The sequence below is a fragment of the Adiantum capillus-veneris genome, chromosome 1 (genome assembly GCF_014529385.1).
Source record: "Adiantum capillus-veneris isolate H3 chromosome 1, ASM1452938v2, whole genome shotgun sequence".
NCBI classification, from domain to species: domain Eukaryota; kingdom Viridiplantae; phylum Streptophyta; class Polypodiopsida; order Polypodiales; family Pteridaceae; genus Adiantum; species Adiantum capillus-veneris.
In genome coordinates, this window is record NC_140931.1 from 190,447,772 (window position 1) to 190,467,760 (window position 19,989).

The 19,989-nt window shown below is 44.8% G+C and overlaps 1 protein-coding gene and 1 pseudogene across 5 annotated transcripts in view; both read left to right on the forward strand.

The window, feature by feature from the left end:
- LOC147466211 (1,4-alpha-glucan-branching enzyme 2-2, chloroplastic/amyloplastic-like) overlaps positions 1–19,989 on the forward strand; it is a 169,406-nt gene that overhangs the window by 108,102 nt on the left and 41,315 nt on the right. For all 5 annotated transcript variants that reach the window (XM_086524614.1, XM_086524610.1, XM_086524617.1 and 2 more), the window contains 2 exons: positions 8,747–8,821; positions 9,536–9,711. In XM_086524614.1, coding sequence (XP_086380740.1) covers positions 8,747–8,821; positions 9,536–9,631 — 171 coding nt within the window. In that variant the 3' untranslated portion in view covers positions 9,632–9,711. The remainder of the gene's footprint in view (positions 1–8,746; positions 8,822–9,535; positions 9,712–19,989) is intronic.
- On the forward strand, positions 9,746–11,048 carry LOC147466212 (uncharacterized; annotated as a pseudogene).

Below are 19,989 nucleotides of genomic sequence, written 5' to 3' on the forward strand. Positions count from 1 at the left end.
AGTTCTTGGCAGCTTTTTGGGAGAGGTTGCGGGACTCCAGACAGCAAAGGCGAGTCACTTCGTTCCAGGGGTTGGTTGCACACCGAGCTACAGCAGTTGGGAGCTGGCTTGTACATAGTGGTCTCTTGGCAGCATGTGCAGCTTGTGACCATCTTGCTGAGATTCAACGTCATTGTCTTTGCGACTGTCCTCTGGCACAGTAGGTTTGGCTTCATGTTCTTTGGTTGATGCCAACTCTTTCCACAACTCGGCAGTACACTTGGGGGGCAGCTGCTTGCTCCACTCTCATTGGCTCGACACTTCAGTTTCAGCTATCCTCCACCAATAGGATGATAGTGATGCAGGGGGGTGGACCTACACTCCAGCTTGCTACAGAGCGTACTCCACAGGAGTGGTGTAGTGAGAGAGAGGAGTGTTGGGAGCTCATCTGCGGCCTGACACTCTGGTTCATCCGGCGGGCCCGCTACTTCCGCATTCGTGACGTGCCAATTGTACAGATTTCGGAAAATCGCGCTGTCAGATTTTGGTCCGTTTTGGACTAGTTGCTTTTGAGTTTGAAGCTTTTCCTTGAAACTGTTTTTCAGGCCAAGCGCCTTTAAATATGAGGTTATGGCTCATTCTCTGCATGCTTCCTTGAGAAGGTGCAGAGTCTGGAGTACCCGCTTGTACTTTGTTGATGCAATATAAAGAAATACCGAAAGGGGCGCCAAGGTCCAATACTCTTTGGGGTGGAATTCCGCCACTCCGTGTTGCGTGTCGTCTCTCTCTAAGTTCAGTTGTTACTGAAGTGCTAAAAGTCTGTGATCTCTGTTCTTTTCTATTGGGAAATGCTGCCCGTCTAATGACACACATACATGCCAAATAGTATAGGAAGTAGTGGGCAGCCTTGTTTCACCCGGATATTGGAGTGAACCAAATCAGAAATCCCCTTTGGAGTGCGTACATGCCCCACTACTGACCTGTATAGAGCCATGATCCTCCAAATCAACTATATGGGTACCCTCATCTCTTGCAGTGTTTGCATCAATCTAGCTCTAGGGCACTGTATCGAAGGCTTTGTGGAAATCCACAAAGCAACAATAGAGCCGTTCCCCACGTGTGTGTGTGTGTGTGTGTGTGTGTGTGTGTGTGTGAGAGAGAGAGAGAGAGAGAGAGAGAGAGAGAGAGAGAGAGAGAGAGAGAGAGAGAGAGAGAGAGAGAGAGAGAGAGAGAAATGAAATGATTTGAAATGTTATATTAACGTCTTCAAAAGGCCAGAATGACCTATGAGACCAAACTGATACAAAAGTGGTGAATCTGTTACAATGTCTGGGTACCTTAGTACTAAAGTACTAAGTGTGAAAAGTGAAAAGTGTGAAAGTGTGAAGGTAAATGTGAAAAACTAAATACAAAGTATTGAATAAACTTCTTAGGAGCATTTTGGGTGTATGGCTAGAATGCTTCTAATCCTTTGTTGTAGTCTCCTCCGGTGAAGTGTGCTTCTGCATGTTGGTTGTGGTCGTCTCGATTTCCTAAGCTCAATCGCTCTGTCAATTAGGGTATGGATGGATGTTGGTTGTGGGTACTCCTTTGTGTTGGATGTGGGTACTCCTTTGTGTTGGCTGCTGGCCTCTTGCTTCCCCTTCCACTCCTGCTTCTCTCGATCCGAAGAAATCTGTGATCTGCCTCTGAGGCTGTAGCGCTCTTTGTCTTCTCATTAGATTATCCCTGTGCCAATGTAGTTCCAGTAGGTACAAGCCTAAGCATCTTTGATCTTGGTATTGCATGATTCTGTCTAGAGGTCCAAAGCCGTATCTAAAGAGGCAATGAAAACGCCCACGCATCTCATAGTATACTGTGCAGTGGCATATATAGTGTAATTTTGTCTCCGGCTCCATTCCGCATAACTTGCAAATTCTGCTCTCAGGTGGGATTCCCCTAAATCTGCCAAATTCAATTTCCAACTGGTGTGAGGATGTAAGAATCTGACCAATAGCACATCTCAAACCATGAGACAGGTGGGTATCCATGTAACTCGGGCGAATCACAAATCCATCTTCTGATAGTTGTAGGAAGTTTTCTTTGTAGTCGGCCATCTTCGTGCCCAATTCTTGTGTAGGGTCTATCCATGTCCTCTTAGTATCCAACTGTATAAGATCATGTCGGATGATTTTATTAATCTCCGTTCGTGTACCCATGTCTTTGAAACCACGAGAACAGTTGCGCATACTAGCATGATGTATCCCCTTTCATTGCCAATCGTTGAGAGGATTCGAGTGCCAGTCTAGTATATCGGCCATTATTTGTATCCCATAAACCATGTATAAAGGACACTGATCTTGTAAGAGCTTCAATTTCTATCGGAGGGGTGGCTAGTTCCGCTCGGGTAATCGCGTGTGGTACGGAGGCCTTGGCTCTAATCATTCGGGAAATCATAGATACCAAAGGTCTCTCCATTGATTTCCAATTATCCTGATCCATAGATGGTCCCCAAATCTGAACCCCATAAAGCATAGCCGAAGCCACCATAGTATCAAAGAGCCAAAGTTTTGTTCGTGGTTCCTGAAACTGCACTTGTGAACACATCCTCTCCAACCCTCCCAGGGCCGCAGAGGCTCTGGATAATCTAGCATCCGCTGCTTTCTTAAGAGAAACTTCGGTCCTGCAAATACCACCCCAAGGTATGTGTATGCATCTGTGTACTCTACTGTATCCGGGCCATATGCAAATGTAGGTGCCGATCTCCTAACCCACTGCAGTGTGGTGTTAAACACCATAACTTTGGTTTTACCCAAGTTTACCGACAGTCCACTATGCTCCACGAATTTATGTAATGCATCTAGCTGCCTCTGCATTCCCTTTGGCGATTCTGCTATCAATACAATATCATCTGCATACAACGACAAAGGGATCCATGACCCTGCAAGTTGAGCCCCTCTGTCACCCTCTCTATCAATGTAATCTGATACCTCATCTATGTACATACCAAATAAAGTAGGGGACAGTGGGCATCCCTGCTTTACTCCAATGGTGGAATGAACAATGTCGGAATCCCCTTTTGGAGTACGTACATAACCAGTTACTGACCCGTATAAGGCCATGATCCCCCAAATAATCTCCTTGGGGACCCCTAACTCTTGCATCCTGCGCATCAATCTGGCCCTTGGTACTGTATCAAAAGCTTTCCGAAAATCCACAAAGCAACAATACATGCTTCTCCCATTTGCTCTTCCTTCCTCAATAATGGCTCTGAGCGTGAGAATATGATCTAAAGTGGAATAACCCCTTCTGAATCGAGCTTGTCCTGTTGCTCTTATGCCCTCATTCTCTGCCCATCTACTCGATTTTTGTTCAAGAATGGATGCATACAGTCGGGTCAAAGTGTGACCTACCATAATGGTACGGTAATTCCCGGGTATCATAGGATCTCCTGACTTGAAAATAGGTACAATAGTAGATAATTTCCAAGATTCAGGTAATCCTTCACACATGACCCGATTAAACAGACGAGCAAGGACTTCTGAAAGTAGATCCCTGGCATGGATCAGATGTTCTGCTACTAAACCATCATGATCATATGCTCTTCTTGTCTTCAACGTATCAATGGCTTTTCCCACCATTTCCGTAGTAAAGAAAGTACTAGTAGCAGGGCATGGCTCTAGCGGATCTGGTAATGGAGGCTGTCCAGATACCATATATAATGATGTTACATATTGACCCCAGATCTCAGGAGAAGTAATCGTCGGAGGCGGTGAGTGCTCTTGAAATAAGCGCCATGCCTCATGTGAGTCCTGACTCAAGAAGAGCTGATATAAATCCTTCTCCAATTTGGCTAAAAATGCCCTTTTCTTGCGACATACTATACGCCGAAGAGCAATCCGAGACTGCTTATATGTGATGATCCCAAGTGTAAGCTCTTTTTGGACCTGGATTCTCGTCTCTCTGCATTCCTCGTCATACCAACTGTTTTGAGGCATGTTCCCAGCTCCTCTCTTCTGATCAGGTTGAGTATGTGGGTATGCCTCTTGTGCTGCTCCATGTAGTATCTCTGTTAACTGAGAAGTAATCTCCTCTACAGTATATACTGGCTCGGCTGCCCACATCCTATTATAGATCTTTTCCACATAGACTGAATCAGTTTCTGGCGTGAAAGTATATCTTGTGTGTGTCTTCTTCCTTTGTACTTGAGAGGCATTGTATTGGAAGGAGATTGATAAGGTCAAGAGAGCATGATCCACTGCAATCCCAACCGGTTTGGGTCCCACCTTAAAGTCCTTGATACTAGAAATAAAGCTTGGTGAAGTCATGACATAATCCCATGTACTGGCCCCATGCCTGTGCGTGAAGCATGTGAATCCCCCAGATAACGGGAAATTCTCTAGACCATTAAGTTTGGCCAAACCATGTATAGTTGCCATCTCCATGAGATGTCTCCCATATTCAGTGTGTTCTTTATCCTGTGAGTTTCTAGTAAGCCCCCTCTCTGATAAATCCACTTCTTTGAGCATTTCCTCCGAGGTATCATAGAATACTGCTTGAGAGTTGGCCGTTCTGGCATTAAAGTCTCCTAAGAGAACGATGTCTCCATCTCTAGAGAACTCCCATATATCATTATTCAATATGGAGAAAGGGGATTGTCCTTTAGGTGAGGAGTAGACTGAGGTACTTGGAGGGAAGTAGCATATAGCGATATATAGAAATCTACCTGTCTCGGCTCTCATTCTCACCCACATATACCTTGCTTGCTCATCTTTCCTGATAATCTGTAGTAGTGGTTTCAGCTCCTCTTTAAATAAGACTGCTACTTCTCCTGAACCCCGGCTACCCTGTAGAGATCTCTTGTCTGGTCGACCAAGTGTTTCCCATAAATAACCCTTCACATGTGGCATACGCTATCCCGGTATCTGGTGTGTCTCTGAGTAGAAAACTATGTCTCTGTCCCTAAAGCTGTCTTCAAAGGCACCTACATCTAGCCTATATGATCCATTACAATTCCATGCCGCTATCCGGAGCGTCGTCCCATAGGTCTCGCACCGTCATGCTGAGCGCTTTTCCAGAACCACTACTTTCCCTCCTCTATAAAAGGCGATTTTCCCCTTTTCTCTTGCTGCCCTGATCTCTGGCATCAACTCTTGCATGTGCGCCACTTGTGCCAATGTAAGGTCATCTCCCAGGAAAATACCGGTTTTCTTAAGAGTTGGCCTCTTTTTTAGAAATTCTTTCCTTATTTCTATATTCGGGAATCGGAGAATAAGTGCCCTATCCTTTACGTTTCCCTTCTCATCGATTCCTTTCTTGCCCACTCTCCATGCACTTGTGTGAGTAGGCTCTGTGATGCCCATGCGTTGTAGCAGTTCCTTCACTTCTTCATCTACATTCTCTTTGTCTTTGACTCCTGTGACCCGCACATGCAGAGCCCGAGTCTTCCGATTCTGCTCTTCCTCAATGGTCATATTAATGATGGTAGAAGTAGGTGTGGTCTCGAGCATCTTGGCCTTCCCTTTCTTCGCATCCTCAATCCATTTCTCTGCTTCATCAACCTTTTCTTGTGTCTTCACAGGACGTTCCGCCCATGAAGATGCCATTTTCGATTTTTGTTCATCTCCTTCCCGTAGAGCTTTCATATGATCCTTCATGTCCTCGAGCTCCTTCAGCACTGAAGGTTGGTCGTCTCCCTTCTCCTTGCAGATTTGCAAGCCGCAAGTTCTCCTTTTAGCTCCGCGATTATTGCATCCTTTTCCCCCATGTGTTTTTCCATATTTGTTCTCCATGCTTCAAAACTTGCTACTACCTCATCGAGTTTCATTTGCATAACGCATTCTGTTACATCTACTTCGGCCTTGATTAGGTTTCGTAATTCCGTTTTCAAGTTCTGAATCTCCTCATTCTGTATCCCCCGGATCTCTCTCCTTAGTTCTCTCATCATATCTCCATACATGGAGTTCCTGTAGCTCTCAGCGCTCGCGTGCATTTCCTTCCTGATGTCATCTCTCATGTAGTTTAGCTCGGATTTGAGCATCATCTGGACCTTCTCCATCATTAGTTCATCTTGTATCTTGGACGTTTTCTCCACTTGTAATGATCCTGGTGATAGTATAGTATCTCTGTTTCTCCGCTTAAATGTAGCTGTTGTTTTTTTTGGGGTGGTGTAGCTATCTACACCCGGCCCTTCCCCTTCGGTAGGCGGATCCATCGAACCCGAGCCCCAAATGTGGGGTAGGATACTAGGGAGAATAAGTCAAACTTAAAAGATTTTATTTTAAGGCTTTTTACCTCAAGGCTTAAAAATTTCCTCTAAATTTGAACATAAGGCTGGGACTTCCTACGCGTAGGTGAATGTATGCTGGGACTTGCTACGCATAGTGTTGCGCGTAGGAGAAATCGTGAGAGTCCTGCAGCCACGCCTGTGGAACCCTAGCCACTGCGAGCACTGCAGCCCTACGCAGCGCCTAATCAGCACCCACGCAGCGCCTGCTGACCCCCTGGTTCGCGTTGTTCGCCTGCTAACCCTAGTCGTACCCAGCGCTGCCCTGTTCATGACAGCGCGACCTCGCCACTGGCTTACCTGCTCACCCTGCGCGCCGTCACCCCTAGTGCCCTGTTACGCCACCGCTCAGCCCAGAGAGAGAGAGAGAGAGAGAGAGAGAGAGAGAGAGAGAGAGAGAGAGAAGAAGAAGATTGTTTCGTAGGAAACTATCCTAAGAGACCTTAAAGATCTAGCCTACAAGGAGAGTTGAACTCAAGAACTGTTATTCAAGAGGGAAATGGCATAACCAATCTACCACACTTGGTTGATAGAAAGGTTATACCATTTTCCTCTTTTTATTAGCACACACACACACACACACCCGAGAATGAAATGAACATTATTAACGTCTTCAAAGGCCAAAATGACCTATGAGACCAAAAAGTTACAATGCAGTGAATCTGATACGATGTCTATGTACCAAAAATAAAAAAGAGAAGGTACTGAAATGGAATTGTGTAGGATATGAGTTTTTTTTTGGGGGGGGGGGAGATTTACATGGCAGACAACAAGCAAATGGGAACTCACTACCCTTGGAAAGTTTCATTGGAGTAGGGCATTCTCTCTTACTCCTGTCGACCGATCGCCACGCTAGGCATACTTCCTTTCTTGCGGAGGTATACACATGGTGGATGATGTTGTTGACTCGTCTGTAATATGCTTAGCTTCTCTTAAGCAGCTGCACACTCTGGATTGGGCGTGCATTACCGTGAGATTTGGAGCATGCTTGAGCACATGCTGGCTGTTTTCGTTCCCATTCCGCCACTGGTCAATGGATGTTGTATAGACTTTATGGGATACACTTTTTGTGGCCATTTCTGCCAGCAACAGATATGCTTCTCTCTTGCACGGGTCTTGGCTGGCTGATCATTGTAGTGCAATATGGTCTTTGCATAAATCAGATCAACAGTGGAGGAAGGCTCTTACTGCAATTTGTAAGAGCCATTTGCCTGTGAAGGAACGTTTGTTTCTATGGCACTGCTTGCTGAAAGTTCTCCCATTAGGAAGAGAATGGGGTCTAGGAGGGTCTCTTTATTTGGTAGTTTAAGGAATTCAAACCTTTAGTATTAAGAAAGTAATCAAAGGAGAGCTTTTGAATTCAAACGTGCAAAACGGCTAGTTTATTTGAATTCAAATTTCCCAAATGAAATCTAAAATCTAGCGGGTAAAACCATATCATGTAGCATATCTATGTAAGGAGCTTGATGCGTAGATTCCAGATCTATGATCTCCGCTGAAATGGGAGATCATATGTGGGAGTTATGGAAGGCCGAGAATCATAGAATTTTCCATCTCCTTTTTGGGGGGGAAGTGCATCTTTTGACCACTCTTACACATCTCTTACACACCCACCATTCTTGCACACACGGTGTACACCTGTTTGTCAAAATGTTAATCACCTCCATAAGCTCATGGCAAATAAAGAGGCCCTCCTAGACCCCATCCTCTTCCTAATGCCTGTTTGAACTCTCCTTCGTGTGCTTCGCATCAGGTCACCTCGTTGTGTCAGATGTTCAGCTTGTGGCGACTGTCCAAACACCCGCTTGTTGTTTCAAGAGGGCCTTCCTTGACCACATATAAGCATGTATGCGCCTCCGCTTTCCCTCGGCAGTTTTCTACGAACGGCTCTCGGCTCTTGGCATTCTTCCATCTTCTCTTTAACGATATGCAGTTTTCTTCACATGGGTCAGATTTTGGTCTCTATGGTCTCTGTGGCGTCAACGCACTTTTCGAATGTTCCATTAGCATGATGCGGATCCTTTTCCTTCGTTCAAGATTTCACTAAGGCAATCCTTACATTTTGCCCTTGATGTTGGGGATATATCCTTGAATATTGTACAACTCTTCTGTTCGCTTTTAGAGCCTTCACTATACAGAACGCTTTTGTGTTTTGCCCTTCGTATCTGATCTTTGTGATGGGTTTTCCTCACTTTGAGGTTTCCCATTTGCAAATTAGTTGAGAAGATTTACAAAAAAAAAAGGAGTGTGAGAGAGAGAAATGAAGCCTGTTTTGTTTTTCTATGCCTTGAAATGAAGGTTCTAAAATCTCAAAACCCCGAAATGGCGGAAAGAGGATTCGGGGACTAAGATGAATTTTTTATTGGCTTTGTCTGATTCTACATGTATGGACACACACCCATCACATCGTCTTAGCTGAAACATCGTTAAATTATGCAGTCAGTCTTGTGTCATTGTTCTTTGGGAATCTTATCAGCTAATATGTGAAAATCTTTGGTGCAGATCGTTCTAGGTTCAGATGAGGACAACTTTGGGGGGTATCAGAGGCTCGACCCCAGTGCCTTATTTTTCACACAGGCAAGTACTCTGGTGCTTTTAAGACATGTAAATACATGAACTTTAGAGAAAGCACCTTTTATTTAAGGAGAGGGAGATTAGAAATTTTGAAGATGTCTGCTTGATTTGAATGTTTTTTGTTTTGAGAAGTTCTAACACCACAAGTCCAACTGCTTAAATAAAGTACTGCTTGAATAGTGTATGAGGAAAAGAAGCTTTTACCTACTTAATAGTGTGTAAATGTGCTCTTTATGTTTGCTTCAAGTGAGTCTGTGGGTGGGGATTATATGGTTCTTGCTTATTCAGTGTCTACAACTGCCTGCTAACCAATCCAGTGTCAGCCTATGATCTATAAGGGTAGGAGAATTAAACTGGTAAAGTTATTGTACTAATGCCATTTGGGAATAAACTGAAGGAATTTTATCAGCAACACCAGTATAGGCCAGCTATTTTCTGGTTGTGTTTCAACTTTTGTACAAGGAGTGTTGTGTGCTCATGAAAAATGACTTACAGCTTGATGTTTTGGTTGTGAATCGGAATTCGACAGGGTAACAACCTTTCACTGATATCGAGCAAAGCTTTTTAACTCGTTTTATAAATTCATATTAAAGGCTTGTGTTGAATCTCAATATTTTTAGGAAGGCAAAAACTAGGAAATTTTATTTGTGTCTTTGAACGTAAGTTTAGATCTTGATTCTTTTGTAAATCCTATGAGTTGCTTGCTTGTTTTTGCAGGAGGGCTGGTTTGATGAGAGGCCACATTCTTTCTTGGTTTACACTCCATGCAGAACTGCGACAGTGTATGCTCTTGTGGAAGATGAAAATGAATAGGGTTTACTCTCCTTCCTCAGTGAAACACTTTCTACATGGGCAGTCCAACAGTCTGCTATTCCAGTCCTAAGCATCCTTGAGTGAGTCTCTCTTTCATGCCCCTAGTCATACCTCTGCATATATTTCATATTCCTAGTTTTTAGGTCATCTTTTATTCAACTTGGTTCCTAATAGTGGTATCACATATGATGGTTGTAACTTCTGGTCTCATAGATCGTTTTGGCCTCTCTCTCTCTCTCTCTCTCTCTCTCTCTCTCTCTCTCTCTCTCTCTCTCTCTCTCTTAATGGGGATACATCATGCTGGTATGCACAGATGGCATCATGGTTTTAGACACATGGTTTCACCATGGACAAGTTGCCTCCTTTTCAATACTCTCTACAGGCACCCTTGAGGTCTTTGACGCGGGTAGAGATTAATAGACTCATTCGTCAGGATCTGATTCAGCTGGACACGAGGAGGACATGGATAGAGCCGATACAGGAGTTGGGCACAAAGACGGCTTTCTATAGAGAGCATTTTCTCCACCTCACGGAGGATGGGTTTGTGATTCGACCTAGCTATATGGATAGGCATCTTTCTCATGGTATCTGATGTGCCATTGGCCAGATACGCACGTCATCACATCAGCTCGATATTGAGACTGACAGATTCAGAGGGGCACCAGCAGAAAGCAGGATATGCCGCTTATGCCATCTAGAGCCAGAGACAGAGGTACACTACAGATGTCATTGCATAGTGTACTATGAGATACGAGGCCGTTTTCATTGTCTATTCAGAGAAGGTTTCGGGCCACTATCTAGGGTCATGAGTTATGAGGATCAGAGATGTCTTGGGCTATATCTACTTGAGCTACACAGGCATAGAGAAACTTTACTGAGGAGAGCTGAAGAGAGACAACCCCAGAGACAGATCACAGATTTCTTTACACTAGATACTGTACACCCAGAAGAACAGACAGAGGAGCAACCAACAGTGGAGAGGTCTACCCGCACTACGGGCATTCTAATAGACCGTGCATTGGAGCTAGGGAGATCTAGACGACCCAGATGGAGAAGAGGAGCTACACAGTTTCGAAGGAGGCTACAACAAAGGATTCGAGCCATACTTTTTCGTCGTCCAGAGTGCAGATGAAGATGGATCTCTATGCAGATAGATTTCTACTTCCCTCCCAAATTGTCTACACATTGTATAGCTCAGTTCACACGATTCACGCCTTTCGCCTTTCACACCTATCCGCTTAGTTTAGGATTCCGCAGTATTTATATCTTGTTATCCCTAGTTTAATTTATTTTGTTAATCTGACTTGATATCAGATACACCGCATTGTAACTTCCTGGTCTCATAGGTCACTTTGGCCTTTTGAAGACGTTAATATAACATTTCATTTCATTTCTCTCTCTCTCTCTCTCTCTCTCTCTCTCTCTCTCTCTCTCTCTCTCTCCCCCCCCCCCCCCCCCCCCCCCCCCCCCCCCCCCCCCCCCCCCGCCGGGCACGAGAGCAGCCCTTCGCTACGCCCTCTGCATCACAGCTTTCGGGTGCGCGTACAGTAGGCTACTCGCTCAGTGGGGGCTGCTTTCAGATTCCAGGCATTAACAGAAACAGGCCGCCTGAGGGGGCTGTCCATTGCACACTCAACAGGGCTGCCTGCGTTCTCCTTACATAGGGAGGGGCTTTGGGCCTTACAGTTTGCAGTCATACAGAGGGGCAGCGAAGGGCTGCTCCCGCTTATCAGTGGTGCCCATATCGGGCTGCGGTGCTGGTCTTATTCGTGAGCACACAAGGGTGCAGCAGGACAGGTACACAGTGAGCCAAAGTGGCTCTGGCAGAGGTGAAGTAGTGGCCGCGAGCTGACCCAGCAAGGGGGCCGCGAGTTGTTGACTCCGTCGACAGGTGCAGGTGTCCGTAATCTATTAGAGGGGGTTGAGCCTCTGGGCTTCGTGACTGAATATTATCTTGCGTGCCCGCAGTGGGCTGTGGATGTGAGAATACCCGCATTGGGTTGTGGGGTTTTGCTTGATCTCCCGCAGTGGGTTGTGGCTCTTTTACGGACGGCGATTAAGCATGAGGAAGCTGAGTGATAAAGCCGACTCCCTAGAGGATGCCATTGAAAAGTGCAAAGAGGAAATGACGGATACTATTACCAAGATGAACCACAATCTATTGGGCACAATAAAAATGCTCGAAGGACGCGTCCTGATCCAAGAAAGCAAGATAAACGCACTGGAAGACCGAGTGACGACTCAGGACGAAGAGATTGCGTCACTCAAGAAAGATCTCGCCGAAGCACGATCAAGCAACACATTGGAAGAGGGCGAATTGCAACCCTCAGTAATCGAAGAAATCAACACGATCAAGGAGCAAGTACGGGCCATCAAAGAGGGAGAAGAGCAATACAAAGAGATGACGACTTCTTGGGTGGATGTTCTTAGAAAAACTCAGCAGAAGGCGGATGAAGCCGAGAAATGGATCGAGGTGGCCAAGAAAGGAAAGGCAAGGAGATAACGTCCACGTCCACACCCACTATCATTAATCAGACACTAGAGGAGGAGCAAAGAAGACGTGTGCGTGCTTTACATGTGAGAATTTGCGGTCTTAAAGACAAAGGCAATGTGGAAGAAGAGGTAAAAGAACTCATGGCCTTGATGGGGGTTCATGAGCCGACGCACACAAGAGCCTGGAGAGTGGGCAACATAAAGAAAAATGGAAGCAATGGGGAAACCTCAAAAGAAAGGGCACTCATCCTCCGTTTTCCCTCCATGGAAGCGAAGATGTCCTTCTTGAAGAAAAGGCCAACTCTTAAAGAGACGGGCATTTTTCTCGGGGATGATCTTACCCTCTCGCAGATTGCTCATATGCAGGAAGTAATGCTGGAGATTAGAGCGGCAAGGGGAAAAGGCAAGATTGCCTTTTACCGAGATGGAAGAGTAGTAATACTGGAGCGACGCTCCACATGACGGTGCGAGACTTATGGGACCACACTCAAAGTGGCGGCCTGGAACTGTAATGGATCCATGCGTCTTTATGTGGGTGCTTTTGAGGATAGCTTTATTGGAAGAGACATCATCTTTTACTCTGAGACACATCAGGCCCCTGGGCAATCCATGCCTCACATCAGTGGATACAGATGGGAGACGGCTTACAGACAGGAGACAAGCTCAGAGCACAGAGGACGGGGCTCGGGGGGGAGCGGCAGTGTTATTTAGAGAGGATTTGCAGCCATTGATACATATAGTCCGCAAGGATGAGCAGGCTAGGTACATGTGGGTGAGATTGAAAGCAGAGACAGGCAATATCTCTACATTGCTATTTGCTACTTTCCCCCGAGTACGTCGGTCTATGCAATCACCCAGAGGACAATCCCCCTTTTGATGATGACATATGGGAGTTCTCTAGAGATGGTGACATTATCATTCTAGGGGACTTCAATGCTAGGACTGCCCATTGCCAGACAGTGTTTTATGATACTTCAGAGGAGATACTGAGAGAGCTAGATATTGTAGAGATGGGCCTGTCGAGACTATTACACGATGCGGAATATACTGAGTATGGGCGACACCTGATAGACATGGGCACCACACATGGACTGGCCATCTTGAATGGCCTACAGAGGTTTTCTGCTTCGGGAGGCTTCACATGCTTCCCACACAGACATGGAGCCAACACAGTGGACTATGTCATGGCACAACCGAGCCTCATCTCTAGTATCCAGGACCCAAATAACCCAGGAAGTCAGTTTCTTTCTTTTGCTTTTTGTCGTGCTTTTTGGCTTTGTTGTTCGCGTCAAAAAGCTGGGTAATCTGTGTATACCTCTTTCAATTCTTGCTCTATAAACATTCTCGAAGTAGGAGGGTTCTTGAGTGCCGGTTTGAGGTGTGGTTCTGTGGCCGATTTCGGATCCTTCGCAAGATTGATCATCTTCTTTGTTGCGCCGTCAACCAATTGTCGACGTTCCATCTCTTCAATCTCCGCCTGAGTAGGCCGAGGTGGGCCATACTCTTTGTGAGAATCTTCTTCGTGATCTCTTCCCGCATCCCCAGGTGCAGAGGAAGTGGACTGTTCGTTGTTGAATTCCATTAGTGCCGCGAGAAAAGGATCGGATTTCCCGGTAGAAGAGAAATCGGCCGCGCTCTGATACGACTGTAACAAACTTGGACACTCCAAGTCAAGATTCTACCGCGACACAGTAGAGATTCACTTCAAAGCAGTTCACAATTCACAATTGATTCGACACGGCCCGACGGAATTTTGTGCCTAGAGATATTGGCCCCAAAGATTGGTGCCCTTTTCGGTATTTCTTTTTGTATTAATTTGTGTTCAAAGTACAAGAGAGTGGGAGGGTTCTCCCTCTCAGACTATGTGTCCAGATGTTCTGAGTTTTGAGGCCCTGCCCACCTATTTAAATGTTTACAAGGGATGCCCAAAAGCAGAGCCCCAAAAGCTCACACTTTTAAAAGCCACATAAAGTAAACAACCAGTGCTCGAAAAAAACCTAGGTTGAGTGTAATCCCACCTACAAATTTTGAACTTTACCTCTAAATTTTATTTTTGAAGGTGAGAAAACCTACAAAATTTTAAAAAAATTAGTGTAATTTGGTGTAAAAACCTTCAAATTTTGTCAATTTAGCTCTGTTGTTTCACGTATGTAGGTTTGCCAAGTTTTTGGAAAAAAGTTCTTTTCGAGCACTGTAAACAACCAATCCCAAAAGCTTTCTCAATCTTCTTGCGTAGAATTTAACAGCATAAAAAGAAGCTTTCCATATAGCCCTGCCACCTCTGTCACAAACGGGAGCGCATAACAATATAAAATACATTCCGATAAATAGATTTTATCACTCATTACTGAAGCCAAAGGATATAGAGAGAGAGAAAACGCTGGCTGATCTGTTGCCTTATTTATCAGATGGCTGCGCACTTATTAAGTGGGCGGCCGGCGTATTTTAAAAATAGTCTGAACCTGCCCAAAAAGTCAATAAAACCTTATAAGTTAAAAACAATGCTTTCACAGCACTTTCCAGGCGTCCCTGGATGCAATCTCATGCACAGTTGCAATGCAGACATAGACTTCCTCGCGGGAAAGCATCTGCTTTCCCGAAAAGCAATCCCGCTTTCTCAGAAAGCATCTGTTTTTCCTCAAAGTTTCCTCTGAACCCATCTTCATTCAAGTGCTTGCTTTTCCTTGTGCACAATTCCAACACAGTTCGGAATTTCCTCCCGACTATGGATATTCCCTTTCAGATGCACCCGTCACCCACCTTGTGACTCATCAGGAATACCCATCACCTAGTCCTTTCCTACCGAACTTACGGTACAATCTCCTTCACGATGCTCTATGTCACCCTTCCTATGACGCATCAGAGATGTCCGTTCCCGGATGGTCGGATACTTCTTCCCGATGCTCCCTGTCACCCATCCGATGTGACGCATCAGAAGTACCCGTTCCTGGTGGCCTTACAGATATTCCCTTTCACAGTGCTCCTGTCATTACTCTGAATGACGCACTAGGAATATTGTGTACTCGGATGTCTCTAGTGAGAAAAACCCTCTCACTTAAAATTCCAATAATTCATTTAGAATTATTTTTCCTTGGTGTTCCAAGCGAGAAAACCCTCTCACTTATAAATCCAATAATTCATTTAGAATTATTTTTCTGTCAGATAAAGCCAATTTGGCAACATCCCTCTCACTTATAAACAGTTGTCCTCAACTGTAGAGGTCCAACTGAACTGCCAAGGAGAATTCGGAAAAATTCCAAATCTTGCTCAATGGTGAGTTGAGCTGGTCCTTTCTCAGAAGAGAAGCTAAAAATTAAATTAAACAAAAATTCAATAATTCAATACTTACCTTACCGGTTCATGTGCTTCCTCTAGTACCTCGAGGATGTCCTTTACCTTTCATTAAAGTTAGGAGCCATGTAAGAACTCGCCATTCGCGTCTTTCCGACAGATTGGAAGTTTCCTCATCCGAGAATCTGTTAACTCGATTCCACCTTCTCAATTTTGAGAAGAATAATCCTCCTAGAAATCAATCTAGGTCTATGTCCTTGCGCATAACCTTGCGCTATTAGTCCTGAGGATATTAAACCTCTTGTGTCCTCCGGCATAGGGCATGTCGAGAGCATTAAGCTCATGTGAATCTTCCTATGGTAGACAAAGTGTGCCACCTTACCAAAGTAAGTTCTTATTCCGGGCCTTTGCTTTGGGTAGGCCAATTGTTCTGATCCTAAGTTTCGTTATCCGAGACTCTGTTAACTTGATTTCGTCTTCTGAAATTCGAGAAGAATAATCTTCCTAGAAATCAATCTAGGTATCTGTCCTTGCGCATAATCCTGCGCTGTTAGCCTAGAGGGTATTAAACCTCTTGTGTCCTCCCACATAGGGAATGCCCAAGTCATAGAGCATTAAGCTCGATGCCTTTCTTTCACACACAGAGTTTGCGATAACATTAAAGAAGGTTCTTGTTTCGGGCTGTCGCTCAATGTATGCGGACGGTTCCAATCCGAAGATTCCTTGTGCACGGCGGCACTTGCTTCCAATCTTTTCCTCCTTCGAGTTATTACCACCAGCAGTGTTTTCCAGACGCCCATTAGAGTCTCTTCCTTACAATATCATAAAAAATGATTCACCTTGCGAGCATCAATGACGCCTTGCAAAATCTCAGGCAGATAGGATTCTAGCCATAGCATTTTCTGAATGTACGTTCAAACCCGGTTCACAATAGAGCGAACCCTCTTTGAATCTCAGGGATGTTCTCCCATATGTAATTCTTACCATTTTGAAACGGTTGGCGAACTATATTCTTACGAACATAATAGTTCGAATTTATTCCAGCAGCGTGTAAATGCTACTTGACTTGCTCATGGAGAAACATATACCGCAACCAAAAGTTGCTATTGTAATGGTAAAAGCACATAGCGTACTCAATGATCAACGACCATTAGAAAACCTCTTCTCCGTAGAGAAACTCAAATTCCTTCTACCGAACACATCTCAAATAGATATTCTCGTGTCGGAATATCCTTGCGCGCAAAAAGGCGCTCAAGAGAGTATAACAAACTCTCATCCAGTTCCTTGGCATAGGTCTGCATCTTCGTGTGTTATCCATGTACTCAAAGGTGTACATAATTCTTAAGCTGTGTTAGTGTTTCGGTGAACCTGGGAAATTACCTTCTCTTCGTAAGATCCTTAGAGCGAAGACGCTCAACTTGACGATCCCTTGGCTCGACCTTAGAGCAAAACCCGCTCATCAAATAATCTAGGATTTCAATCCTTGGATTCCTCGAGCACAGGCGGTAGTCGTCGCTTGTTCCTTCCGTCGTAAAGAGTGTTCATTCACTTGTGTGAAAAGCACTACCATATTTTCCCTTATCGGGTAGGGGGTGTTGATTCATAAGGTACTCAAGCTTAGTGAAAGCTTTTCTTGGTTGACGTCTTGGAATGGTTCCTTCCTTTCTGCCGTCCTACCCGCAATAGCAGGTGATTTGTTGGTGAACTACCGGATACGAAATCAATAGTTGACCTTCCGGATGGTTGAGCAAACCAATTCATTGCATAAAGCAATGTTTCAATTCAATTCTACTCTCATAAACACTCGAGAGTGGTAGTCCCGGTTAGAGATAATCATATCTTGTGCAAAAGAGCAAACAAGCACAATGCACTTTATGATTTCCTCAAAGATGTAACTTTGATTGAAAACCTGCCCTCTCACTTAAAGTTCGAGGGTCTTCTATTCAAGAACACAGGAGTTAGATTGAATTCCCTTACTCCAAACTTTATGTGTTCAATGATTCCCGTCCCACTACAGGGATTGGATTCGGGCAAAAGTCCTTTGTTGAATTTCTTCATCTTTCCTTCCTCAGAGAGGATCGAGAGTGGAGCTACCTTGGCAAGAGTGAACCACTACTTGATTTGACTCACTCGTATTCCTATTGGGCAAACCCATCCCAATCTTCTTGGATGCCTTCCTCAAAGTGTAGAGGAAAAAAATTTGTCGAAAAATTCAGTCTTAATTGAATCCAAGTCTTGTTGTAAGTGTCACCAGCCAATGGCAATTCCATTTTTGTTTATTTCTCTTTCTTTGGGGAATTTCGTTTGTTTTACCTTTTGGAAACACCCCTCTGGAAATCTAACTACCCTGCATTGCATAGCCAGTGTGGAACTGTTCAGAGAGATTTCAGGCCTGAGGGCTAAAGAGCACTAAGGTTGGACAAGGACTATGGTTAGCCAAAGTGGGGTCATTGGCCAGCCAAAGCGGAATCCTTTGCTACATAGGCTACATTTCAGTTCTGGGTGTGGTTGCAGTGTACAAAGAGGGTCAGATGACCTAGAAGAATGTAATGGCAGAAACTCCTAAATTTTAGGGACTGCTATTTTTGGATGGCAAAATGTCTTCGCGTCATTACGTGCAGTTTGACATGGGGATCATTTTGTTACTCTGTGGCCAAGTCAACAGAGGCTGCAGGTGAGATATTTTTAGACCCGAGGGTCTAAAGCGGGAAAATGCACAAATGAGTGACACTTGGCACTCTGAGGCAAGTTTACTACTTAAAGAGAAGGCAAAAACGTGATTTTCAACTGTGAGCTCGTTTTTGAGTGTTGTCACAGGTGGGAGAGCTTCAATGGAGTGCTTGCTTACCCTCTATGTACAGTGAGGTGCAGGATGTCATGACCTGCACACCTCTCACTGCTCTCTCTCTCCCCTATTCTTTATGGTTATGCCCCTCTAGTGGGCTTTTCAATTGACCAATGTACAATTGTGTGGGTTCATGCGCGATTGCCGAGGCAAGAGCCTCTTGCACAGGTACTGGATTAGTTAGCGGCTAATCCCCTGCAGGTACAGGTGATTCGGAGAGGTTTCACGTGCGAAATCTCGTCCGATTCATAGGGGAAGTAGCCCTACAGGTGCGAGAGCTCGAGGACTTGCTACAGATGCGACCGGCACGCGAAACGGAGCCCGAAACAGTGAATTACAGCCTGCTGTGTATTTTTGCAGGTTTAGGGTTTTGGCCCTTAACGGACCCTAATACCCCTAGGAGGTTCGGGGACGCAAGGGGACCGTTGTACAGGTGATCTGGCGCATTTTCGGGGCAGAAAACAGAGAATTCAGCGTGCTGCAGATTCTCGCCAGGTTTTGCAAAGTGTCCGTATGCGTCGGGAAAGTCATCCAATGCGTGGGAATAGTGACTGTGAAGGGTCCTAGTACAGTTATGCTGTCGAAATCAGGCCAGAACAGTTGAAATTCAGCCAAGATTGTGCGGGGCAGCTTGTAGGGAACCACATCTTTTATTCCCTCTTGTAAAGAATAAAGAAATACCGAAAGGGGCGCCTATTTAGGGGCCAATCTGGTGTCTGACTCGCATACAAATGCATTCTAGCATCTGTATCCCATTCCCCTCTCTTGTGTCATTATAGCACAGGTAGAATAGACGACTAATAATGGGTGAAAGCTAAATCAAGGTTTGAAGTAAAGTCTACCGCCCTTTTTGAAGTTAACAGGCCGGTTACAATAAGTTCCTTGCAGAGCTTTGGTATACCACCAAGTACTTGCAATCCCTTTGAGGTGTTTAATCACATGCCTCATCTTCGACGCTTTTTCAGAAATTGCCGTTTGCAAAGGCAACTTCAAACTTGTCGAATCACAAGGGTAGCTTTCGGGGCATCTTCCCTTCCGTCAAAAGTATCAAACTTGACTGGAAGTGTTCCTAGGTCTAGAGACCTTCTTCATATCCTTCCCGGAATGACGAGATTTCATGGCTATAGTTCTGGATTGACGTTCATGGATATTTTTTGGATTTTGAAGAATCTCGAGCATTACGCTTCTTGAATTCTCTAGGTTCTTGAGCATCATGCTCTTGTCGCCTTCTCAGAGAATCCCTAGCCTTGTGTCGACTTCTTGCAGAGAGAAAAAAAAATTTCCAACTCTACGAGCTTTTCCTTGTAGACTTAGGGTTCCCGCCTGCTTACTTCTCTCTTGGCTTGTCATGGCTTCTTCCCGTATCTTCCGAGACTCGTCCTCCTTTACAGAGAAAGAGAGGAGACCATGCTCTGATACAACTGTCACAAACAGGAGCGCATAACAATATAAAATACATTCGGATAAATAGATTTTATCACTTATTACTGAAGCCAAAGGATATAGAGAGAAATAGATAGAGAGAGAGAAAACGCTGGCTGATCTGTTGCCTTATTTATCAGATGGCTGCCCACTTAAACGCTGGCTGATCTGTTGCCTTATTTATCAGATGGCTGCCCACTTATTAAGTGGGCGGCCGACGTATTTTAAAAATAGTCTGAACTTGCCCAAAAACTCAATAAAACCTTATAAGTTCAAAACAATGCTTTCACAGCACTTCCCAGGCGTC